Source organism: Ornithorhynchus anatinus, chromosome 16, assembly GCF_004115215.2.
Source record: "Ornithorhynchus anatinus isolate Pmale09 chromosome 16, mOrnAna1.pri.v4, whole genome shotgun sequence".
In the NCBI taxonomy this organism is placed as follows: Eukaryota; Metazoa; Chordata; class Mammalia; order Monotremata; family Ornithorhynchidae; genus Ornithorhynchus; species Ornithorhynchus anatinus.
Window position 1 is genome coordinate 799,281 of NC_041743.1, and position 25,335 is coordinate 824,615.

Here is a 25,335-nt window from a genome sequence, read left to right on the forward strand (position 1 = left end):
AGTCAGAGGTCATGGGCCGGAACCCCGGCTCTGCCACTTGCCAGCTGTGTGACTTTGGGCCAGTCACTTCTCGGTGCCTCCGTTCCCTCATCTGTCAAAGGGGGATGAAGACTGGGAGCCCCACGTGGGGCAACCTGATTCCCCCGTGTCTCCCCCAGCGCTTAGAACAGTGCTCGGCACATAGTAAGCGCTTAACAAATCCCAACATTATTATAAAGCGCTTTGGAAAAATCCACAGTAACCGGCGGGGAGAGGGAGAGGGAGAGGGAGGGGGAGGAGGAGGAGGAGGAGGAGGAGGAGGAGGAGGAGGCTTCAGGGCCGAGGAGTGTCGGTGGGCAGGACGGGTCGGGGACGTGGCACAGGGATCCGCTTTATTGGCCTCGGGGCCGCGAGGGAGGAGCCGCTGGGCGGGAGGGAGGACGAGGCCGGCGGGAGGGGGTGTGCGCATGCGCCGAGGCCGGGGCTCGCAGGCCGGACTACAACTCCCAGAAGCCCCCGAGCCCCGCCAGCGGGGAGCCGGCGCCGCCATCTTGAAATCTGAGCCCCAGCTGGAGGGAGGGAGGTGGCGGGGGCCTCCTCGGCGGCCCCGCAGCCGCGCTCCCCTCCGCCTCCCGCCATCGGCTCGGCCCGAGGGCACCGTTGAGGGCCCGGATCCCGACCGAAGCCGCAGGGCGCAGAGGGTGAGCGCGGGCGGGCCGGCCGAGCGGCCGTCGAGCTGCCAGGACCGGACAGCATCGCCGTGCCGGGCCGAAGGGTCGGACTGAACAGGGGACGTCGGGGTGCCGGCTTGGACGGGGAGGACGGGAGGACCAGCCTGGCGAGGAGACGCGGAGGAATGGATCGGGGTGCCGGGCTGGAGGGCGAGGATGGCGGGACCGGTCGGTCGAGCGGTCACTGAGGCGCCGGACTGAAGCTGCAGAGTGGACATCGAGGGGCCGGGCCGGAGGGCGAGGACGCGAGCGCCCGGCCGGGGAGTGAACGTCGAAGTGCCGGCGACCGTCGGAAAAGCGGACGTAGCGGTGGTGAGCGCAGAGGGGACGTTGAGGCGCCGGTACCGGACCGGAGAGCGGGCGTCGCGGTGCCGGCCGGAGGGTGAGGACGGAAGCACCGGGCCGCGGAGAGGACGCCGAGGCGCCGGGCCGGGGAGCGGGTGCCGGAAGGGCGAGGGGGCGTCAGGGAGCCTCACCGGCGAGCGGCCGGCGGAGGAGCCGGGGCAGCCCGGAGTGGGATCCCGCCCGCCCCCCGGCGGCACCGTCGCATCGGGATGAAGGAGTGCTGCCGAATCTGTGCCCGGGAGCTGTGCGGGAACCAGCGACGCTGGATCTTCCACACGGCCTCCAAGCTGAACCTGCAGGTGCTGCTGTCCCACGTGCTGGGGCCGCGAGCTGAGCCGCGACGGCCGGGCCGAGTTCGCCTGCGGCAAAATGCGCGTTCATGCTGGACCGCGTCTACCGCTTCGACCACGGTCATGCGCCCGGCGTCGAGGCCCTGTCCATCGAGCGCGTGCAGAAGCTCCTGCTGGAGAAGGACCGCCTCAAGGCCTGCATCGCCGGCCTGTACCGCAGGAATAACGAGGAGCCGGAGGCCCGGGGGGCCGGCGGGACGGTGGACATCTCCGGCCTGCCCGACGCCCGCTACGCGGCCCTGTTGAGGGAAGACTTTGCCTATTCTGGGTACGAGTGCTGGGCCGAGCACGAGGATCAGCTCCCGGAGCCGCACGGCTGCCAGGCGGCCGCCGAGGGCTCCGGGACGCGGCCCAGGCGCTGCCGCGGCTGTGCCGTCCTCCGTGTGGCCGACTCCGACTACGAAGCCATCTGCAAGGTGCCCCGCAAGGTGGCCCGCAGCGTCTCCTGCGGGGCCTCTTCCCGCTGGTCGGCCAGCACCTGCACCGAGGAACCAGCCGAGGCGGGGCCCGCGGACTGGCCGAGTGCCCAGGGCCCCGGGGACGGGGAGAGCATGGAGGAGGGGACCCCGGGCTCCTCCCTGGAGTCCTTGGAAGACCCCGCGGGGGCCAGCCCTCCGCGACACAAGGACGGGGAAGCTGACCGCGGCGGGCCGGAGTTTCCCAAGTGGGACTGCGGGCCGGAGGGGATGGTGGGGCCGGAGGGGCCGGGGGCCCAGCCCGCGTGCGGCCACCGGCTGGACCTGGCCCTCAGCCTGATCCGGAGTTGCGGCTACAAGCCGGTGCACAGCCCCCGCGGGAGCAAACTCCCCATCCCCGTGAAAATCAGCCCCCCGGGCACCGCGGCCGGCCAGCCGGAGCCGGACGGAGCGAGCCCTGGCTTCGCGGCCCGGGCGGCCGGCAAGTCCCCGTCGAGGCCCAGCCTGGGCTTCCCCCTCGACCTGTCTGACCTGCTGGAGCTGTGGGAGGAGCTGTGGGAGGAGTACTTGCCCCTCCACATCCAGGTATCTGGAGGCCAGGAGCAGCCGCTGGGGCCCAGCGGCCCTCCGGCTCTCGCGGGCGCCACGGGGAGCTCTGGGTGGGGACTCCCGGCTGCCCCGCTGACAGTATCGCGAAGCCGGGGACGGGGAACCCTAGGGCCCGACTATCTGCACTTGTCCTTGCTTTCATTTCCTCCTCCGTTTTGCGGCTGCCTGCCCCCTGGCCCATTTTCCCGCGGAGGATCATAGGACAGCGAGCTGGGCATTCCCATCAGATCCTTCCCAGAGGGAAGTCATTGGCCTCTTCTCTTGGCCGCCCCACCCCTTGTCTCTCCAACCCTTCCCTTTTCCCCGCCACCCTGGGGCGGGAGGCGTGGAGCTTCCTCTTTTCCCGGACGGGTGCCTTCCCTTCTGGCCCGCCAGTAGCTGAGGCACAGGAGGGCCTCCGAGTGAACTGGGGAGACACGGGGCCTTAGAGGGCACCAGGCTGCCCCCAGATACGGCCTTCCACAGAAATGAGTGCCGGCTGAGCCACCGGCTCTTCCCCAGCACGTCATTGATCTGATTTGGTGTGGTTCTCCATCTGGACTAGGGGCCCAGACATGCTTCTTTGTGTCTATAGCAACCGCAGAGCCTCCGCCCCACCCTCCTTACGGCTCAACTGCTCCTCTGCAGCTCTCAGCCCTCTCCTTCCACAGAGGAGGTACTGTTCCGTGCCGACGCCTCCTTCGGGATGTCCGTGACCCTGTGGGCCCTGTCCAGAAAGGGCTGAGGATCTCCAGTCCTGAGGGAAGATGTCAGTACTGCTACTGTCATCTGAAAAGCCGTGGTGGAGGGGACTGCGTTTTTTTAACCGGTGGCACCAACTCCCCTGAGCCTCTCTGGCCATTAAGTCTCATTCCTCGCATCAGCCCGTGTCGCTTGCAGACAGATGGCCGGCTGCATCTCGAGGGGAGCTTAGAAAGCCGGCCGGAGCCACGGTATCGGTTAAACGCGTGGCTCCTCCCAGTCGGGAAGGGCCCCGGGTGGGGGTGGGAGTGATTCGAAGGGCAGAGAACTGGCTGGGGTCTCTGGAAACAGGCCGTCGGTGCTGCGTCTTCCCCTCTGACTAACTCGGCCTGCCCAACGCCAGCGAATTTCTCCATCCCCGTTGCAGGTGGCCTGCCGCTCCTCTGGGCTGGCTAGTTGGGCGGCCGGTGGAGGTGGCCGAAAGGGAGGGAAGACCGGCCATGCCACTCCTGCTGCCGGCTCTGCCGCTGTCTGTTCTTGCCTGCCGTCATTGGCGATGCGCCAGCTGGCCGGACATGTGGCGTGGGGGCTGGGCCGGCTGCCCTGGGCGGGGCCGGCCTAACGGGGTGCAGCCAGAGGCGCCGGTGGACAGTGACACAGTGTGGTGGCCCGAACCGGAGCTCTCTGGCTACCATCGCCACCGAGCCCGGCAACCCCCAGCCTGGCCTGGCAGCTGAACCGAGTGACACTCCCTTTCTCTGGTGGTTCGACGGTCTTTAGCGCGTGCAGGCTGGTGCTGGGGGAGACTGGTTTCCGGAGCGGAGGAGAAAGGGGAGGAAGGAGGCTTCTCCAGGACTTCCCCATTCCTATTGGTCCCTTGGGGCCTCAGTGTCCCCCATTCTCTCCCCCGCCCCGCACCGAATCCAGTGCGGGAGGAATTGGGGCTTGGAGCCGCAGGCTGAAGTCGAGGCTAAGCCTCCAGGGCCTGTGCGGATCCTCCTGCGAACTGGGAGCGAGGGCCAATCAAGCACTGGTATGTTGTGTGTGCAAAGTGCATACTGAGCGTTTGGAGAGTGCAGTAGAGGCAGTAGACATGATCCCTGCCCACAAGGAATTGACTCTTTAGAGACAGACATTGAAATAAACGACAGAAAGAGAAAATGGAAGGTGTAAGGAGATGGACTTAAGTGCTCCGGGGGTGGGTATCAAAGCGCTTAAGAGGTACAGACCCAAGTGCGTAGGTGACACCGAAGCACGGGTGAATACGAGAAATGAGGGGAGAGGTCTAACTCGAGGACTTGCATTGATGTTTTCCACCGCACAGCCCAAGCCCGAGCTCACCCCGATGCGATCCAGGGAATTGAGGCCTCTAGCCTAAGTTCCTCGTTAGGGTTCCCGGGTAGGTGGAGCTCCCAAAGCCACGGACTGTCCATGGGACGTCTCTGGGGAACGAGTCAGCCGGCTGATCGGGAGAGGCGAGAGTCCTGCCCCTGCACAAAATGGCTGCCCAACCCCCTCTCCTCAATCTGGATCAAAGGGCAAGGGGCGGAGGCTCCCGCTCCAACCCGGCTCCAGCTCCTCGCACTCCTCCTGGCAGGCGCATGGCGGGGACGAGATCAGGGCGCTGCTGCGAGCAGGAGGAGGGTGGGCGAGGTGGGCCCGGCTGGCTGGGAAATTCGAAACCAGGAAATCGGAACCCCCACAAAACTCACCTGGTGGTCTTGAGCCAAGTCCTTCCTCTTTCCTCCCTTCGTGCTGCTGAAAACCTCCGGGGGTCATCTGCTCCAATCCCCTGCCTCTGATCCTTCCATCATGGATGGGGTCTGTCTGTCCTCCACCTGGTCCCGGTTCGGGCACGAATGGGGTTCTCAGAATATGCGTGACATACGTCTGTCCTGGGTTGCTGGGAGAGGAGTCGAAGATGGAGAGAGGAGGGTCAAGGGTGCTGAATAGTCTGTCCTAACCCTGAAGGTGGGTGCCCGGGAGGGCAGTCAGCCCCCAGTTTATCCAGGAATCCCAGGCTGGACAGACCGTGGAGCTGACCAGGGAGGGAGATATTGCTTTAAGGCCTATCGATGATTGAATTCTTCTCCTGAAACAAAAGCTTTGCATTTCATGCAAGTGTCCCTCGTCAATCCGGGGACAGTTAACAGTGAAGAGCTTGGCCTTCAGCACAGTGAGTGTGTGGGTACATGTGGGGGTGTGTATATGGGTGGGGGCCTCGAGCCGGCAGCCGTGGGGATGTTCTCACTCCTGCCGCGACGCCCCCACTCTGTTAGACTCCCCCCACCCCATCCTCTAAATCTAGTCTGAACGGACTCTGCTGACCTCGGTGCGGCCGGTCTCCCCCGCCCCCCATTAGGTGACCACCCCCCAAATCGGGAGGGAGTTGAGGAGTCCAGGGGCCATCCTCCCCTCCCCGCTGCTACGTTATCAGTGTGTCTTGCTCCTTCTTAGCCCGCGGCCGAAGAGCACCCCCTACTCCAGGACCTGAATCTGTCCGCGGTTACCGCAGTGCCCGCGTCGGGGGAGGATGAAACCGGTCCACTCTTGGCTGAGCTTGAGGAGAAAATCCAGCAGACAGAGGCCACTAATGAGGTACTGCCCTGCCCCCACCCCCGCCATGCCGGAGATGGTTCCCCTCCTGCCCTTCTCCATGCTGGGAAGTCCTGGGGGTCAGGGACATGGGGTGCCTAGGGAGGCCTGGGGGACGGGGCTCGTGGAGGAGCCCCAGAGAGCCTCATGTTCCAGGAGTGGCTCCAGGGTCCACCCACTCTCTGCACCTCCAGATGGGGTCCCTCCCCCCGGCCTGGCCCCCGGTCCCCTTTCCAACAACCAAACCCCACCCAACCCTGGAAAGGCCCTGAATGGCAGCCCCCCCCAACGTGGGTAGGGAGCCAGTGGGAGCCGAAGCTCGACCGGGGTGACCCAGGGCTCAGAGGAGGTGGATCCCGTGGCAGAGGCGCGTGATCGCCGTACGATCCCCACGCTGTTTTGCTCCACGAGTACAGGTTTTGCAGCGGAAGCTGAGGGACGTGAGCTCGGAGCTGGAGTCTGTCCTGGAGGTGTCCCGGAGGCAAGATCGAACGATCCAGAGCCTCGAGGAGGCCTTGAAGAGCCGGGAGAGTGAGGTGCTGGAAGGCAGGGGACCTGGTGGGGAAGGGAGGGAGAGAGAGAGCGTGCAGCCCTTCCGCTCAGCCCGTCCAGGAGGCCGACCCCTCTTTGGCATCAGGGCGACCCCCTGGGCAGGAAACGGTTCAAGGGCTGGGTTTGAGAGACCCCTCTCCTTTCCCCCCCGCATCATCCCTTGCTGCAGGTGGAGGAGCTGCACCATGTGATCGAAGGTCAGAATGAGGCCGTGGCCAAGCTTCAAGGCCCGCTGGACCGAAGCCAGCTTGGGCAGCTCCAGGTATCCGGGGCGGGTGGCCGACCCTGTGCCTAACCTGGGGGTCCGGGGGCCTTCCCCTCTGAGCCCTCATCCCTGGGAGGCAGGGAGAGGCAGGGGGTGTTCTCCCCAGATTCCAGATAAGGAAAAGGAGGCCATGAGAGGATAAGCAACTTGCCCAAGAGTAACACCTTCTGGCCCACTGACTGCCCTCCTTCTCTCCCCCTCGCCTCGCCCCCTAGGTGACGGAGGCCTCCACCCCGGCGCAGCTGCAGGCGGCCCTGCTGGAGCTGCAGAACGCGCTAGCGTGCAGCCAGCTGGAGGTGCAGACCCTGCAGAGGGCAGCCCGGCGGGGAGAGCGCCAGCTGGCTGAAGCTGGACGGCGTGGGCAGCTGGCAGAAGCTGAGGCGAGGGAAGGGCAGCAGCAGCAGGAAGCCACACGGAGGCACAACCAGGTAAATGATAAATAACCTGGGCCCCTGCCCCGCACCTTCTACCACCACCACCACCACAGGCTATTCCTGCGGCGCCGATGGCGGCGAGGTGGAGTTGGTATGGTGAGGGTCCTTGGCCGTGGGCCCTCAACCTCTCCTGCTGCTCCCCTCCGCCCCCCCACATCTCAGTCATCCGTCAAGCCTCCCCCCCTTCCCTGAGCAGGAGTTAGAGGTCGTAATTGGATTTGGCCTGAGTCCTTGGGGAGACTCTTGCTGGAGGAGGAAGGGCTGAGGGCTGAGACCAAAAACCTGTGTTGCCCCTGCCCTTGCTTTGAGGACAGCAGTGGCCGCAGGCCGGCGTGGAACCTCGTCCCCTTGATCCTCGGGTCCGTGGGCAAGGCTGGGACACCCTCGGGGTTAATCTGCTCCTGGATTCGAAACGGGAGCTGCTGGGGTAGATTTTTCTGGGACCAGAACCTGGTCTTTCCCAGCTTCCCCTGTGGGTGGGAACAAGAGGAGGAAGGAAGGAGGGGGACAGGCCAGGACCCCTTCCTCCCAGGGATACACCATGGCAATGGGCCCGCTCACTGGGCTGGGGAGAACAGGGGCAGAGGCTGGGTCCTCTGTGGCCTACCACCCTCGAGGCCTTGGAGGGCCCCGCCTCCACTCCAAGGGGCCCGTAGGGCCTGAGAAGGGAGATCTTGGGTGGCGCACCAGGGCCGAGTGGGGTTCCAATGCCCGCGACACCGGCCGGGTGCCGACGCAGCAGTGTATCACGCTCCCGGTCTGCGCGTCAGGGGGTGCGGACACCCACTGAGGGACAGTGTTCTGCCTGAGAAGTTAGGCCGCCGAGCCCGGGTGCTGTGGATGCTGGGTCCAGAGGTACGGGGTCCTGACTGATTTCGGTGCCGTGTCCCAGGAATTGCACGGCATCCTGCAGCGGCTGCGGGGGGAGCTGCAGCAGAAGACCCAGCAGCTGCGCGCACTGGAGAGCGAGAAAGACAGTGAGATCCGGGCCCGGGATCAGAGCATTCAACACCTCACGCTCAGCCTGAGGCAGAAGGAACAGCTACTGCAGGTGACAGCGGCAGGACGCGGCGGGGGCCCAGCCGGGGCCGTGGGACTCCTGCTTTGAGCCCTCAAGTCCAATCGATCGGTTGTATTTATTGAGCGCTTACCGTGTGCAGAGCACTGTACTAAACTCTTGAGGCAGTACAATGTAACAGAGTTGGTCGACATTCCCTATTCCCAACAAGCTTACAGTCTGAAGGGGCAGATAGACATTAAATAAATAAATGATGGTTATGTCCATTAAGTGCCGTGGGGCTGACGCAGGGGTGAAGAAAGTGGAAATGGCAGTGCGGGGGTGACACGAAAGGGAGTGGGAGAAGAGGAAACGAGGTCCTAGTTGGGTCAGGCCTCTTGGAAATGTGCCTTCAAAAAGGCTTTGAAGCCGGGGGAGAGTGGTCATCTGTCAGATATGAAGAGGAAAGGCATCCCGAGCCGGAGGCGGGACGTGACCGAGAGGGCGGCGGCGAGATAGACAAGAGCAAGATCAGTCAGTGCTATCTAGGGGGTACCTAAGGTGCGCAGATCACTTGCGAGGATATATCAGGGCCAAACACAGTCCCTGCCCTCGGGGGGCTTTATTTTATAAAGGTCTTGCTGTGGTCCGAGCCCCGGGGGTAGACGCGAGATTATCAAACTGGGCACAGACCCCATCCCACGTGGGGCTCACCTCAGAGGGAGGGAGGACAGGTAATTTATCCCCATTTTACATTTGAGAAAATGGGCACAAGAGCAGCTGAGGGATTTACCCAAGGTCACGCAGCAAGCCCGAGAAGGTCTGCGACTAGAATCCTCATCTTCCGACTCCCAGCCGGAATCAGAGCGGTCCGGGCCGAGTCACTGAAGGACTCAGGTGTGGGATGTTCTGTGCTGGGACACTGGGGGAGAGTCAAAGGTGTGGGATGATCTATCCCTGACCACGAGGGTGGGCGTCCAGAAGGCACCAGCAGAGTCCCTCCCAGGACCCCGGGCCCCCGTTAAGACCGAGGAGACCCGGACTGGCCAGATCAGGGGCCAGGGATTGTCGTTTAACAGGAGAGAACGTGCCTCTCCTCTCAGACGTGGGGAAGGGGCCGCAGAACTCCGGTACCCCGGCCATCGTCCCAGCCCCCGGTAAGAAGAGAGCAACTTCCCCAACACTCCCACCCTGCCACCGGACTCAGGCTTCCGTCGACACTGGGGCGGGGGCTGGGGCTCCCTGACTGATTCGGGATAAAGGAGGCAGCTTGAGGTGGACCGGTGGCCTTCGGAGCCCTGGGTACCCGTGGCGGCCCACTGTGAAGGCAGAGTCGTCCCCGCTCTGTCCCGCAGGAGTACCGGGAGCTGCAGCAGCTGCAACGGCAGCAGAGCAATGGTGAGGGAGCCCCCGAGGCCCGGGACCTGCTGACTGAGAAGCTGCGGCAGCGAATCCTCGACCGTGATGTGGCCCTGGAGGTTGGCGTGGGGAGATCCGGCTATGGGGGCGGGGGAGGACCACCCTCGCGGGGAGCCGGGCCCAGTGGCCGCATCCCGGGGAGGCCAACACCCTCAACCCATCCTCCACAGCGGGCAGTGGATGAGAAGTTCACTGCCGTGGAAGAGAAGGAGCGGGAGCTGGGCCAGCTGCGGCTGGCACTGCGGGAGCGAGACCGAGACGTGGAAAGGCTGTGCAGTGTCCTGTCCAGCAACGAAGCCACCATGCAGGTGGGTCCCCGCCCGGGTCTGGGACCCAAAAGCAAACACCCAGCCCAGTCCCTCTGACCCCTGCAGAGCTGCATCAGGGTCCCAACCCATCCCCGTGTCCCCCTCCACCCTCCCACAGGTTTCGGGAGCCGCCAGGGTGTAAATGTGCTCCCAGACTCTTCCACGGCCCCATCATCCGCACCCCTAAAACCCTCCTCCATCTGCGTGGAGGCTCAGACACGTGACCTGCTGCCCATCTGCGTTTGGGGTGGGGAGGGGGACTCCAGCCTGAAGTTGTCGTGTGGCTAGGCCAGGGAAGCCAACTCCCCTTTTTAGGTTTCTGCACGGGGGCTCCATGTGTCTCCCCCCGACACCAACCCCATTTGCCCCATCCACTTACCGACCGCCTTTGCATCCCGACCCAGAGTCTGGAGAGCCTCCTGCAGGCCAAGGGGCTGGAGGCGGAGCAGCTGTCCACCTGCTGCCAAAATCTGCAGTGGCTCCGGAGCGAAGGGGAGGCCGCGTTCGGCCGCTGGCGGGAGGAGCAGACGGCCTTGGTCCAGCAGCTCCAGACGTCCCTGCACCAGCGCAACCAAGAGCTGGAGGCGAGTCCCTGGGCACGGGCGGATCCTGGGCCGCTCCCTCCCTGCCCGTCTCCGTCCCTCACTGCCTCCTGGGACCTGGCTCCCACCTACTAACCATCATGTTAAGTGCTTACTCTGTGCCAAGCACTGCACTAAGCACTGAAGGAGGATACAAAATAATCAGATCAGACAGACTGGTTCCCACATAGGGCACATGGGCTCCAGGCCCCGGGCCCTTCCCTCGGGGGGTGGGCAACCCAGAACAGGCCCAGAGGGTCGCGCGGCTTACCCCCGTGCTCTCTTCTGCCAGGATCTGGGTGCCAGGCTGCTCCATGAGCTAGGCGCCAGTCTGCCAGCCGAGGAACTCTGCCTGCGCCTGCAATGGAAGGAGAAGCTGCTGCAGGACGTGCTGGCCGACCGCACCAAGCAGTCGGAGGAGCACGGGGCCGAACTCCAGGCCCTGCTTCAGGCCACGAGCACCCGGGAGCAGGAGAGCCAGGTAGGATCCGGTACGGGCGAGGGCACTGCTGAGCATGGGCCCGGGACCGGGGCCGGGGCCATCCTGGGGATTGGGGCCATCTCAGTTGGACATTTCCGGGGACCAAAGGGCAGCCAGAGTTTTACACGGTTTTCTTTTGCTCCTCTCACCAAAGAACCCGCCCCACTTGCCTGGGGGAGAGCCATGTGGTTCCGCTTAGGGCAAGCAAGAGCCAGGAGAGGGGCTGACCGTTCCCACACGGAGGGTTTTGTTTTAGCCGTCAGACGCCGTCCAGGTTGGAGGGAAACTTCCCTCCTGGTCTCGCTTCCCAAGACAGCGGCTTAAGCTCTCTCCATTCCATCGCAACTTCTGCCCAGCTGGGTCCAGCCCTTGCCCGGCCCCCAGCCCTCACCCTAGGGCCCGGAGCCCAAACCAACTCTCCTTCCTCGAGACGCTTTGTCACCCTGCCCGCCTGGCCCATCGTTCCTCCCGGACAATTTCAGGGCATTAGGCCCTTGTCCTCTGGGGTATGGGCAGGTTTTCTGGGCATCCTGAGGTGAGTGGAGAGGGGGATGAACCCCGGGGGCCCAGGGTTCTATAGCTCCCACCTGAACATCCCACTCCTCCCAGCCTGACACCCCAGTCGCAACCTCCTGACTGGAGTTGGGGCCAGAGGCTGAAAGCTGGCTTGCTTGAGCGGGAAGGGTCAGCCCCGCTACCCCTCTACCCGAAGTCTGCAGGGGCCAGGGGACAGGCCGAGCTAACAGCCCAGCCGGTGGCCCCCGGGCCACAACCGGAGACAGGCGTATCCGGTAAGGCTCAATGTCCGTCTGTCTGCTAGGCCGTGGCAAAGAGGATGGTGCAGGCGCTGGTGGAACGGAGCGCGGAGGTCCAGGCCCTGCGCCAGCACCTGGGAAGGAAGGAGCAGGGACTGGCCCACTTGCCCGCTCAGAGCCAGGCCGCCGTTGCCACCCCCGTCGATCTCGGGGACACCCAACTGCCCAGCCCAGGAGGAACAGTAAGTGGGCCGAGCGTGCTGGCGGGGCACTGGGGTCTCCTGAGCAGCCCTGCAGACTTGGGAGCCAAGCCGCAAGGGGTCAGGAACGCTTTTAGGCTGTCACGGGGGTGGGAGGCCAAGAGGGGTTGTGCCTGACATCCCCGGGTCCCCGGGCCTAGGTGCCGGCGCCAGGAGACCCCAGCGGTGGCTTCCGAGCCGGGACTGCTTTGGAGCCCGGCAACGTTTCCAGAGTCCAACCAGGTAAGGACCCAGGTTCAGTCCACTCTTCCCTGACTCCCCGGCTGGGAGAGACAGCTCCAGAGCCTGCCGACGGCACAGGGCTCATCGGGGGCTGGGTGAGTGTTGGGGGAGAGGTTGTGTCTAGGCCGTGGCCCTGGTTGAGGCAGGGGAAATAGGGTACTTGGCATCACCAGTGCCACCGTCCCCGATCCCTTTTCAGGAGCCGCAGAGACAGCCTCAGAGCTGGAGAAGGAGCTGGTTACTGCCAGAGAAGAGCTGGGGCTCCTGGCAAGAAAAGAAAGAGAAAGTCGGGTAAGAGTGGGGCGAGGCCGGCTGCTCCCAGATCTCCTGGCACTGGCTAGGCACCGTACTAAGAGCTGCTTGGGGAGGATATGTACAGCCGCAGCCAGGCACAGGTTCCTGTCCTCGAAGGGCTTGCCCAGCTGGTACCGCCAGGACCAGTAGGGCGGCCCAGCCCTCTGGGGGAACGGATTTGCTTGGAGCTCCAGGGGGATCGGACGGTCTCTCTCCCCCACACCCCGGGCTGTCCAGAGCCGCCCCCGGAGCCAACATGACAGCATGTTAGCATCACTCGGGAAGCTGTTGGCGCTGAACCCAGGTCACAGAGTTGCTAAGAACCGGCAGTCCCCTGCGCAGGGAGGACGAGACCCAGTCCCGACAGCCTCTCCTTTCCTCGGGTTCACAAGATGGTCCCCCCTCCCGACCGAGTCTTTAGCACCCGATCTCGGGGGGCCGGGTCAGAGTTCGGAAGCCAGGGGCCGGCGTCACTGCCGGCTGACGGACTCTCGGGGCCGGAGAGGACGGGCCCCGGCACGGTCTGGGCCCCGCGCTCAGGCCGCCTCTGCTCCACAGAGAGAGCTGTCCACGCTCCAGGCTGTCGTGGCCCAACAGGAGGCTGCGCTCCAGGCCCAGGCTGCGGACGTGGAGACATTGACAAGGAGCGTGCAGATCAAGGAGGACTTCATCAAGGTCTGCCCCTGTCCCTGGCACTGCTCGTCCCTGTCCCTCGCACCGCTCGCCCCTACCCCCCGCCGTTCGGTCCCACCCTGCCAGAAGTCTGGCCGGTTCCATTCACCCAGGCCTGGATCCCCTGCCCAAGAGCCCCCTTCTTGCTTTCTCTCTGTCCCTGCCCCCGTCCCCATCCCTCCGGTGTGCGGTGCACCGTGAGAGTGGCTCAAGTCCCTAGGGAGGGGGAACGGGTCATCTCCTTCCTGCCGGGGGGCCCTGACACTCTGGGACCAGCGGGCTCCCCAGTGTTAGGCACACGAAGGGGTCCGGACGGGGGGACCCAGGACTGTGGGGACACGGCCGGGGGGAGACTGAGGCTGTGGGGGCACGGCTCAGGCGCCGGCTCACTGGGCTCCGGCCTGCAGGACCTGCAGGTGCAGCTGGTGGACCCGGAAGAGATGCCGGCGGTGGAGCGCCTGAGCCAGGAAGTGCTGCTGCTGCGGGAGAAGGTGGCCTTGGCGCAGGCCCCGGAATCAGGGGCTCCTGGGCGCCAGAGAGAGCAGGTAGACAGGTTAAGCAGGAGGGAAGCGGGGAGGCGGATGTGCCCTGCTCTGGGGCAAGGGAGGAGAGGTGGTGGAGGACCCGGCCTCCTTCCCCTCCCCCGGTATCAACCCGCACTTATTTGTTTTGCTCTGTTGCTCTCTCTCTCGTTTTTTTCTGTTTCTCTTTCTCTCTGTCTCTGTCTTTCCCGGTCTTTGCCTGTCTCTCTGTCTCGGTCTTCCCACGCCGTCACCCTGCCCCCCTTCGGCCGCAGCTGCTGCAGGCGCTGGACGAGCTGCTGGAGGAACGCAGACGGCTGAACGAAGCGCTGGAGGCCGAGCGGCAGCTCTACGGCAGCCTAGTGCGGGCCCACGCTCAGCCCGATGGGTGAGGGTGCTTCCTTTACAACGGCGTCGACCCGAGGGAGAGGGCCCCGCCCTACCCTGACCAGTCACTCGAATTCATTGAGCGCTCACTATGTGCAGAGCACTGTACTAAGCATTTGGAAGAGTACACAACGGAATTAACAGACACGTCCCCTACCCATAACGACCTCGCAGTCTAGAGGAGAGACGTTCATTACTATGAATTAATGAATAAATAAGTAATTTATAATATATTATTTAAAGGGATGTACACGTACCCTACGCTCTCCCTCCCTCCCTAGTCGACACCTTTCCCCACGACCCCGCCCGGGTGGTCCCCCGAGGCCCAGAAATTCAGACGGCTGGGGCAGGAAGCAGACAGGGTCTCACCCAACCGCGTGATGGGGACTCCCAGACAGCCTTCCCCTCCCCTCGCCCCACCCCCCCTCCCGCGACCTCATTGCCCGCGGCCGGTGTCCGAGCAGGCTGGAGCGGAGCCTGCAGGCGGAGCTGGCCGGAGCGCAGGCGCTGCGGGGGCGGCTGGAGGAGGCGCTGGGGCGGAGCGTGGAGCGTCTGTGTGCGCTAGAGACCCTGGCCACCATCGGAGGTGGGGAGCCGGCGCGGGCGCCCCCCGAGCATGCCTTCTGACCGGCGGTCGCGACCCCCGGCTCCGGCCTTGGCACTAACCGCGGGAGACAGGGCGGGCCGGGTCCGGCGGCGGGGGGCGGATTGGTGGCGTAGCGTGGTAAGCGGAGGCCTGGTGCCCCGGACTCACCCCGCACGGCCCCGGCTCCTCCTTGACGGTGATGAAATGGCTTTGCACAATGAAATTAGTACATTTTAGTAACCCCTGCCCCGCTCCTTCTTTAGCCCTGCCCACCCCTCTGGGTCAAATAAAGTTTTACCCTCCCATCCCGCCCCGCTCTCGTCTGACCGTCCGCTCACCCGCCCCCTCTGCATGCATGTGTGTGTATGCGTGTGTGTGTATATGTACATGTGTGTGACTTTCAAGAGGCAGGGGGGAGGGCTGGCGGGGTGGGGACGGGGGGGCGGTCTGAGGGAGCAGACCATGGAGCCGAACAGGGACCTTGACGGGTATGCGGTAGTGCGGGGAGAGGGACTGGAGACGGTGGGTATTGAACGCCTGTCAGGGCCACTGACTTTGGTCCAGATTCGGTCCACGGGTCTGTGGCCGCGTCCAACCGGAAGGGGCCTGAGCCCCGGCCGTCTAAGATCTGAGTATCTCAGCAGGCGCTTTGCAGGCCAGGAGAGGGACGGGGTATGGGGCGTTCAGACAGAGCGCCCCACACCAAGGAAGACGGCGACCCCGGCGGCTCCTGCTCAGGACCAACCGACCGATCGACGGTCCGTCTGAGCGTTTTCCGTCCCGGAGCTGGACCGGGGTGGGCGGGGCTCGGGCCCCAGGTCCCGACCCATCCCCTGCCCAAGACCGGGTGTCCGGCTCCTTTCCCCGAGATCCCCCCGTGGGGGGACAGCAGCGTGCCGGTGGCTCCGGTTGGACGCCCTGCCGCAGTCCCTAGACCGGGGGCGAGATTGGAAACTGAGGAACCCCGAGATTCCCGTCACAGCTCCTGGGGGAGCGGGGGCGGCAGGCGAAGGATTTTTAGCCCCCGGCCCGTGATGGCAGCCGGGGGTGGGAACGGTCCCAGAAAGGGGTGGGCCCGCCTCCGCTCTTCTTTTCTGAGCGGGGTAGGGGGCAGGGGGTGACGGGAACCTTAGGGCTTGTGCCTGAAGATAATGATTATGCCATTTGTTAAGCTCTGTCAGGCACTGTACTAAGCGCTGGGAACGAGGGGGCTTTCAGGGGTGTATAGGGGTCGGGGAGAGCCGTGCTAGAGAGTTTTCCCTCCTCTCAACCCACTCCTCCCTAGGGGGGCGGGGATCGTGGGGAGCATGGGATGGGAATGGGGGCTGGAGCCCCGCAAAGCAGCTGCTTGTTTCTTGTAGAGGTGAAGGCAGACGCCTCCCTGCTCCCCGCACCTCTAGACCCCTCAGCCCGAGCCGAGGGTCGCGGCCGGTTCTCTCTCTGCCCGCCACTTAGAGACGCGGCGGGGCTTAGTGGAAAGAGCCCGGGCTTGGGAGTCGGAGGACGTGGGATCTGATCCCGGCTCCGCCACTTGTCTATGTGACCTTGGGCAAGTCACTTAACGTCTCTTTGCCTCGGTTCCCTCATCTGTCAAATGGGGATTAAGACCCGTGAGCCCCACGTGGGACAACCTCATTACCCTTGTATCTACCCCGGTGCTTAGAACGGTGCTTGGCACAGAGTAAGCGCTTAACAGATACCATGATTATTATCATGATTATTTCGCCCCTTCCCCGAGGGCCCCGGAGAGGGGGGCGGGGGCGTCGGAGCCTTCTTTCGCCACCCGCCGCCCACCTTCTTTCGGTTGGCGAGCCGAGATGGCGGAAACTCTTCCCCTTGTGGCGGAGACTGACGACGTGGTCCCCGTGGGCAGGGCCCTGTGATCCGGTGGAGGCAGTAACACGCCGCAGTTCGGTGACACCCGTGCCCGTTGCAAGGGGAAGAACGTTGTCAGTCCTCCCCATTGTCGCCGTCCTCGTCGGGACCCTCCAACAGCAGCCTCCATCATCATCCTTCAACACCAGCCCCCTTCACTCTCACCCCCCTCCATCCCCGCCGTCCGACCCCGTCACCACCGTCTCTCTCCTCCAACGCCATCCGCCATCTCCACCTTCCATCACCATTTGACTGTAATAATCCCAACGAGAACAGACAAGTGTGGAATAAGGACCGTCGGATGGCTCGTTCAGATGACTCGATGGTCCTTACGTGAGAAATCTATCCTTTATGGAGAAAACCATCCTTCAACTCCCCCGTCGAGCAATGGGGTCGTCATTCGTTCATTCAGATGCGTTCAGTGAGCGCTCACTGGGTGCAGAGCACTGTACTAAGCGCTTGGGAGAGCATAGTATAGCAATAAACGGTGGTCAGCTCGGCCGCCCCGATAAGTGGGGACTCGGGACCGGGGCCCGCTCCCTTCTCCCCACTAAAGCAGATTCAGCGCCCCCTTTTCCCCCCACCCCGGGGGACAGAGGTTGAGATTCCCTCCGCAGATCCTGCCTCCCGCCTAAAATCCCCTACACACGGTGGACACCCGGTACAGAGCTCTGCGCCCAGCTGGCATCCAGCATCTCTCTGTCTCTCCACACAATAAGGGTTCAGCAGAGCGCTCGGCGCATTGTAAGCTCCTAGTAGGTCCCCAGTGCCAAGCTCTGCCCACTGTAGGCGCTTAGCGCAGCGCTCCGCAAACAGTGACGGACCAGGCAGGCCGCTGAGGACGCCCTCGGGTCAAGGCTCGGCCCCACGAGCCCCGGGGGCCCTGGTAAAGGGCACTGCCGAGCCTCTGCCCGTCCTCGGGGGGAGAAGATTTGAGCCGTGGCCTCGCCAGGGTCCCCAGCCTGGGGGTCCTTCCCCCCGGATGGGGGGGCGGGGGAGGCAGCCGGAGGTCCCTGGGCTCCAGGGTGAGCTGGGTTGACCCTGCCCGCCGCCCCCCTCCCCCCCCCCCAGCCCACACGTGTCCGGCCCCCCGGGAGGAGGAGGAAGGGGTCGCCCACTGACCCCCTCCCCCCTTCTCCCGCCAGGGCCGGGGGGCGAGGACCGCGAGGACACCAGCACCGAATTCACCGACAGCATCGAGGAGGAGGCCGCTGCCGTGGCCGACAGCGTCCAGCGGCCGGTGAGTCACTGCCCCGGCCTCGAGCTGGGGCCCACAACTCCCCCTCGCACGCCCCCACCGCCCCTTCCTTCCTCATCTCCTGGGAGGGTCTCCTCTGAGCCCTTTCCTCCCCCCGTTCTCGGCATCCTCCACCATCCCCCTCTTCCTCCCCACCCCATCCCCCTCATCTCTGAACCTCCTCCTTCCATTTTCCTCCTCCCCCGCCCATCTTCCCCGCAGCTCCCTGACTCGGAGTTCCCAGTGGGCCACCCCCTCGGGGAGCGAGCGGGGTGGCACTGAGGGCGCAGCCCACCCCGGGTTTGGTTCGGCCCCGGCACAGCCCCTCCAGCTGGCAGGACCCCATTGCCGGGCTGATCCCGGACCCAGCTCTGGTGCCCGGGCCGTGCCCTTGTGCCCTGTGCCCTCCAGGTGACGTGAAGGAGACTTGGAACGGGGTCGGGACAGTACATCCATGTACAGTTACATACAGACACAGCGTTTATGAGACTTTTTCCCATGCCCGCCGCCCAGTTCTGGAGAGAGAGAAGACCCTTGAGGTGTCTTTCTTCTCACCGGGCTGGGGCTGGCCTCTCTGGGAGCGTTACCATGGAAACAGGAAACTGTGACAGGAAAAAAACTGATTTTACCTTCGGGGCTCTCTGGCACGTGGAAGGACCCTCCTACTAAATCTGGGCAGATGGAAGCAACAAGACACTCCCGCCTGGAGTCCGGAGTGACCTATCTGTGGCTCTGTGTGGCTGGTCTGAGGTCCTGTGTGGCCTGCCTGGGCGCCTATGACCTAGAGACTCCGATTTCCTCCCTCCCTCCTTCCCAGTGTCGCCTTTCTTCAGCCAGAAAGATGTTTATGTTACAGGAGCCCCTGTGCCCCACCCCCTGCCCGTGAGCAGGAGATGGGGCTTTCGCTACTGTCCAGCAGCCCCCACCCCCACCCCTTAAGACAGGAATGTCGGTGTCCCAGTACCCTCTTGTCCCCATGGTCTGTGGAGACCCCCCTGCTCCTGGTTCAGGAAAGTTCTGATGAAACCAGCAGGGGACAGGGTCCACAGAGCTCTAGGAGGGGGTCATGGTCTGGAGGTGTCCTTATGGGGCCTCCGAATTGCCTCGTATTCAGCCCAGCCCCTTCCAGCCCCTGCCTACAGCCTCCACCTCTCCTTCCCTTTCTCGTGTGGCCTTGGTTCTGCCCAGCACACCCTCGGTGTAGCTGGTCAGATGTGCCAGGCTGCAGGGCAGGCCCCTGGACAGATGTGTGGCACCAAGACATGGGTCAAAGGAGAACAGGCAGGCTCGACCCTGCCCGAAGTCCAGGACAAGGGGCGGTCCCTCTCGTCCACTGGCCCCGGACCGAAGCATGGTTTCCCTCCAGCACGTCCGAGGGGCGATGGAGCACAGCCCAGGGAGCCCGGCCCCTGCCCTGCCCGGCGGGGAGGGGGGCCAGCAGGCAGAGCTGCTCAGAGTGAGTGCCGAGGCCCAGCAGCACCTGGAGCAGAGGCAGAAGGCGGAAGGGGAGCTGCGGGACCTGAAGGCCCAGATCCAGGAAGCTGGATTCTGCTCCGTGACCCACATCAGGTAGGACGGTGGGATCTCCCCGGGAAAGGGTTGGGCAGGGGGTTCAGGGATTTCATTCCCCAGGCTTTCCTTGGCCCTGTTAGCCCTGGTTCATCAAGAAACCTCATTTAACCAGACCACACCAGAATGGGATTTGCGATGATTCTGACCAGCACCTGCCCCTAGCAGATGCCGGGGCCTCCGACAAGGAAAGAGATACAATGCAAACATAAAGCAAAACAACCCAACAGAGGACAACCTATTTGTGTGTCCAGTGTGGCCAGCTCTGTGGGTCCCACGGTGGCCTTCTCAAACATATACTCGCTCATGGGTGAATTCCACCACAGTGGCATCTTTTTGGAATATAAACGAAACCCTGTCTACACTAGGGCCTCTCCATTTCACCCAAGGACCGGCTAAAGAAGCATTGAGCGATTGGATGATTGACTGGTTAATTGATTAGTTGGTTGATTGATATCATTTGTAAGAGCTTCCTTTGTACCCAGAACTGTACTTGTTGTGGGCAGGGATGGTGTCTGTTTATTGTTATATTGAACTCCCCGAGAGCTTAGTACAGTGCTTCGCACACAGTAAACGCTCAATAAGTATGATTGAATGAATGAATACTAAGCGCTGGGGAAAGGCACCAGGATCCTGGCTCAGACACGTGTTCCCAGGCTCAAAAGCCTAGAGGAGCAGGGGTGGAGTGGGAATTACTGGCCTTTCCCACCACGCATATCCCCACGTGGGAAAATTCATCATGGAAGGTTCCATGATGAATCCAAAGAGCAAAAGCACATCCCTTTAGCAGCACTTGGAGTAAACTGCTGACTCCAGTGGTTCTAGGAAGATTTCGAAAACAAAGAGACAGACGTCTACAGACCTCTGGAAGCGAAACCTAATTTTAAACAGTTACACGCATAAATATACCACACTCACACCCCACACTCACACCAACAGTAAGATAAATAAAGCTAAATTTAAGTAAACTACGCTCATTCGGACAGGATCTCTCCCCGTCTCTCCAAGGTATAAATAGTGAGGTTTTACCAGTTACACACATACATACATACTCACACTCACGCACACAGTTGAGGTCAGCATCACTGCTGTCCGACTCTTACCCCTAGGTGTGGGTGTCCGATGGATGTCCGCTGGATGTCCGGTGTGTGGTCAATGAGTCCTTCCAGACTGGGGGCCTGCCAAGATCACCCTTGGCCACCCTCACCAGTGGCCATTTCTGGTACCGGAGGCCATTTCCTAGCCCTGTCTCCAACCCTGGTTGCGGGTCAGGGTGCGTTTTCCACTAGACTATATCCTCCCGGAGGACAGGGATCATTCTACCCATTCTACTCTCCCAAACACAGTAAATATCACTGATGGGAATGGAGTTGCTGACTGATGGATTTCCCCAGGAACACTCTGCTGAGCCTGTGTTTGGAGAACGCTGAGCTGAAGGAGCGGATGGGTGGCGCAGCCACGGAAGCTTCGTGGGAGAACGAGGAAGGGCGGGAGAAGAAGGAGGAGGCCAAGGGGTCCAAGGGGCCCGGAAGCAGTGCCGGCCCGCGGGCCGAGGTGGCGAAGCTGTGCGGCGAGCTGAAGAACGCAGATGCCATCGTCCGACTCCTCAATTGCGAGGCGGGCCAGGGCCTGTTCGACCCGCAGGTCATCGTCCGTCTGGCCGAGGAGGTGGACCGGCTGAAGGCCGAGGCGGCCCGGGCCCCCAGGAAGGGGGTGGAGGAGGCCGGGGATACGGGACCCCGTCCACGCCTCGACGCTCCCACCCAGGTAAGGCTTTGGGTAATGCTGAGGGGGGAGCCTGGGCCTGGAGCCGGCCCCATCTGGAGCACCCCCTGCTGAGGCTGCTGGTGCCCTCCCCACGGGGGTCTCTGCCGGTGGGAAAGATGCCAGCTCCCCCAAGCCAGAACCTTCTGGCCTCTCTTCAAGCACCTTCAATCTGCCCTTTAGGGCTCTCCTGGCACTGCCAGCCATGCCCTACCCCTCTCCCCAATGGCCTGGCCCGGCCCCTGTCCTTCCCCCTTCCTCCCGCTGTGGATCGCTCCCACCCCATCTCTGACCCCACCCCGAAAGTCCAGGCCCGGGGGGCCTCCTGCAGGAGAGGGGCGGGGTCCTGGGGCCGGAGAGGAGAGGAACCGGGCCCGGGGCTGTGGCTGCGGGGGCTTCTCCCTACTCCCTGCAATCCATCCTTCCCGCAGGGGGAACCGGGCCCCCCTGGGCCAGCCCAGCAGCTTCGGTCCCGGCTGGCGCAATGGGAGCGCCGCTACCAAGAGCTCCAGGCCAAGCTGGTGGCATCGGAGGCCACCGTCCGTGCCCAGGCCAGCCAGCTGGCACGGTGCGGCGCCCTGATCCGTGAGTCCCACGGGGGGCGGGCCGGGGGGCGGCCGGCCGGGCATCTCCGAGCCGCGGGTGGGGAGGGGGGCGGCAGGACAGAGCCCGGGCTTGGGAGACAGAGTTCATGGGTTCCCGGCTCTGCCACTTGTCAGCTGTGTGACTGTGGGCAAGTCACTTAACTCCTCCGTGCCTCAGTCACCTCATCTGTAAAATGGGGATTAAGACTGTGAGCCTCCTGTGGGACAAGCTGATGACCCTGTATCTCCCCCTTGCACATAGTAAGCGCTTAACAAATGCCAACATTATTATTATTATTTTTCTCTCCACCCCGTCCCCTTAGGGGAGCCGTCGGTGAGGCAGCACAGCAAACAGGTGCAGGTGGATCTGCAGGACTTGGGCTACGAGACGTGCGGCCGGAGCGAGAACGAGGCCGAGCGGGAGGGCACCACCAGCCCCGGTGAGAGGAGCGTCGAGGCCCCCGCGGGGCCGGGCACGGGGGCACGGGGGCACGGGGGCACGGGGGCACGGGGGGCGGCGAAAGCCTCGCGGGGCGCGCGTATGCCGGACTCCCACCGCCCGGTCATCCCGAGGCCACCGCTGAAAGGAAAAGTCACGAGGAGTTTCGAGGAAGCTATGCCACCCGGCCTGATGAGGGAGGAACGGGGGGAAATTCCTGCTCACTCCCGTCCTGATCCAACCAGGGCACAAACCTCCGACTCCAAAGAGAGGAAAGTGGGAGACACGGGCAGGCTCCGATGCTTATTATTATTATTAATAATAATAACAATAATAATCATAGTATTCGTTAAGCTCTTACTACGTGCCAAGCACTCTTCTAAGCGCTGGGGTAGATGCAAGGTAATGAGGTTGCCTCACGTGGGGCTCACAATCTTAATCCCCGTTTTACAGATGAGGTAACTGAGGCCCAGATAAGTTAAGTGGGTTGCCCCAGGTCACACAGCAGACAACTGGCGGAGCCGAGATTAGAACCCGCGTCTTCCGACCCCCTAGCCCGTGGTCTTTCCACTAAACCACGCTGTTTCTCGGCGCTTTTCTCCCAGGATAGCGCTTTTGGCCCCCATAGCGGAGGGGGGCGGATTCCCATAAGAAAGGGCTACCGAGATTCCGCCCCGCCTCCAGAGGCCTCGCCCACTCCCCACTCAATCGATGGTATCTATTGAGCGCTTACCATGAGCCGAGAGCGCTTGGGAGGGCGCAACGCAACCGAGTTGGCCGCCACGTCCCCCGCCCGCCACGGGTTTACAGTCTCGAAGGGGAGACGGACGTTAATAGGAATAAATCACTGACGGCTGTGGTGGGGAGGGCCGAGGGAGGGCTGAATAAAGGGTGCAAATGCAAGTAAACTGACGACCCGCCCCCGCCGGCCTCCTCCAGAGTGCGAGGAAAACGATGTCTTCAGCGACGCCCGGTTGGCGGAACTTCTGGCCGCCCCGTCCAGTCTCCCGGGCCCGGTCAGCTCCCCGCCCAAGAAGCTGCCGGAGGAGGAAGAGGAGGTGGAGGAGGGGGAGGTCCAGCGGCACGTCCAGCACCTGAAAGCCCGGCTGCGGAACCCGGACCCGGTCACCCAGGGCCCGCAGCGCCGCGGACGCTCCTGCTCCGCCACCAGCGACTACGCGTCCAGCCTGGAGCGGCCGCGCAAACTCAAGTTGCCCAGCGGGGACCCCGTGCCCTCGCCGCCCCGCAGCCTCACCGACGAGGAGGAGGAGGAGGAGGAGGAGGAGGGAGAGGAGGAGGAGGAGGAGGACTGGCTGTCGGACGGCGCGGGGACCTTCTGCCCCCCGGGGGTCCGGTCCCGGGCCGATCTGGAGAGGCTGGTCCGGAGGGTCAGCCTGCTGGAGACCCAGCTGACCAGGCCGCAGCCGGCGGAAGAGACGAGATCGGCGGCGTGGTCGGGGTACGGAGAGATAGAGAGACGGAGAGACGGAGAGACAGAGAGACGGAGCGGGGCTCGGGCCTCGGGGAGACCCAGAGGGGAGCGGGGGCGGCCAGGGCGCGGGGCTGAGGGTCGGGGAGCCCACTCTTCCCCCCCACACCCCGGGACCCCCTTTTCGGCGGGGGAGAGGGCCGGGAGGGGTCGGACCTGAAGTTCAGGAGTCAGAAGGACCTGGGTTCTAATCCCAATCGGCTACTCTGTGACCTTGGGCAAGTCACTTCACTTCTCTGTACCTCCGTTACCTCATCTGGAAAATGGGGATTAAGACTCTGAGACCCATAGGGGACAGGGACTGTATCCAACCTGATTAACTTGTACGCTTAGTACGGTGCCTGGAGCATAGTTAAGCACTCTACAGATACCATAAAATAACAACAATAAAAAGCAAGACAGGGCAGGATTTTCCCACAAAGCCCAGGCTGGGCTTGGGGGGTCACTGAGCCAGTGGGTGGGAAGCCGGGTCCTGTTGACATCTGGGAGACGAACAGGCCCCCCCCCCCCGATCCAGAATTCGGCTTCTGTCTCACATGGGCTAGTGATAGCCCCCCGCCCAGGGCCAGGGCCCCCCGGAGCTCCTCACCCGCGAGATTGAGACCCGTCTTGTCCCGGGCCTTTTTGGGACTAACTAGTCCTTCCGGCTGCCTTGGCTGGGGCCTCGGAATGTCCTTGTGGGGGTCTGCATCTGGGGGAACTCGGGCCTTCCCGGCGGGATCTGGGGAGGGGCCGGGGTCCTCGCTCACTCTGCAAGTGTGCGTATGTTGGGGGTGGGGGGATGGAAGGCTTGGGATGGAGCCCGCGGGGCCTGTCCCTGCTCAAGGGCGACAGCACGGGATGGGGCGGATCCAATGGATCCCTGGTATTTAGTGAGCGCTAATTATGCGCACTGTACTAAGCGGTTGGGACGGTACAATACAAGAGATTTAGCGGACACTTTCCCTGCCCGTAACGAAGCGCCAGCCCAGATGGGGAGAGGGGCTTCCCCCGGCCATCATTCAGCCCGGGCCCCGGCACCTCGGCTGCCTCCCCCATCGCCCCGCTCCCCCTCTGTGTCCGCCCAGGAAATACGACTCCCTGATCCAGGCCCAGGCCCGGGAGCTGTCCCTGCTGCGGCAGAAGTCCCGGGAAGGCCGCGGGCTGGGCCACCTCCTCGCCCAGCACCTGGCCAGCGCCGTCAAAGCCTTCGAAGATCTCCTGCGCAGCGCGGACATCGACTACTTCCTAGGGCGGAGTTTTCGCGAGCAGCTGATCCGGGGCCACCAGTTGGCCGAGAGGCTGGCCAGCAAGCTGAGCCCCCGTGAGTGCCCCCTCCCCACCCCCTGCCCCCCGGGAACTGACCGGCCCCGCTCCATCCATCAATCGACTGAGCGCTTACTGGCTGCAGCGCACTGGACTAAGCGCTCGCACGGGAGAGTCCGATATAATAATAATAATGGTATTTGTTAAGCGCTTACTATGTGCCCAGCGCTGGGGTGGCAGGTTGTCCCACTTGGGGCTCTCGGTCTCGATCCCCATTTTACAGAGGAGGTAACCGAGGCACAGAGAAGCTAAGTGGCCTGCCCAAAGTCACGCAGCAGACAAGTGGCAGAGGCGGGATCAGAACCCAAGTCCTCTGACTCCCAAGCCTGTGTTCTTTCCGCTAAGCCACGCTGCTTCATACCAGAGTTGGTAGACACGTTCTCTGCCCACAAGGAGCTTGCAGTCTAGAGCGTGGTTCAGTGGAAAGAGCACGGGTTTGGGAGTCAGAGGTCATGGGTTCGAATCCCCGCTCTGCCACGTGTCAGCTGTGTGACTGTGGGCAGGTCACTTCACTTCTCTGTGCCTCAGTTACCTCATCTGTAAAAGGGGGATGAAGACCGTGAGCCTCACGTGGGACAATCTGATGACCCTGTATCTCCCCCCGCGCTTAGAACAGTGCTCTGCACATAGTAA

At 63.4% G+C, this 25,335-nt stretch overlaps 1 protein-coding gene across 1 annotated transcript in view; it reads left to right on the forward strand.

The window, feature by feature from the left end:
* Nucleotides 1-1,177: 1,177 nt before the first annotated feature.
* LOC100083656 (phosphodiesterase 4D interacting protein) overlaps nucleotides 1,178-25,335 on the forward strand; it is a 36,736-nt gene continuing 12,578 nt past the window's right edge. Inside the window, 26 exon segments of the mRNA XM_029080627.2 lie at nucleotides 1,178-1,375; nucleotides 1,377-1,418; nucleotides 1,420-2,406; nucleotides 5,569-5,709; nucleotides 6,123-6,242; nucleotides 6,428-6,520; nucleotides 6,739-6,951; nucleotides 7,850-8,008; nucleotides 9,310-9,432; nucleotides 9,544-9,681; nucleotides 10,086-10,265; nucleotides 10,555-10,743; nucleotides 11,564-11,740; nucleotides 11,899-11,980; nucleotides 12,180-12,271; nucleotides 12,833-12,949; nucleotides 13,354-13,491; nucleotides 13,743-13,855; nucleotides 14,319-14,440; nucleotides 17,461-17,555; nucleotides 18,919-19,121; nucleotides 20,516-20,888; nucleotides 21,317-21,470; nucleotides 21,793-21,909; nucleotides 22,848-23,367; nucleotides 24,465-24,700. Of these exon segments, the coding sequence (XP_028936460.1) occupies nucleotides 1,265-1,375; nucleotides 1,377-1,418; nucleotides 1,420-2,406; nucleotides 5,569-5,709; nucleotides 6,123-6,242; nucleotides 6,428-6,520; nucleotides 6,739-6,951; nucleotides 7,850-8,008; nucleotides 9,310-9,432; nucleotides 9,544-9,681; nucleotides 10,086-10,265; nucleotides 10,555-10,743; nucleotides 11,564-11,740; nucleotides 11,899-11,980; nucleotides 12,180-12,271; nucleotides 12,833-12,949; nucleotides 13,354-13,491; nucleotides 13,743-13,855; nucleotides 14,319-14,440; nucleotides 17,461-17,555; nucleotides 18,919-19,121; nucleotides 20,516-20,888; nucleotides 21,317-21,470; nucleotides 21,793-21,909; nucleotides 22,848-23,367; nucleotides 24,465-24,700 (5,035 nt within the window). The 5' untranslated portion in view covers nucleotides 1,178-1,264.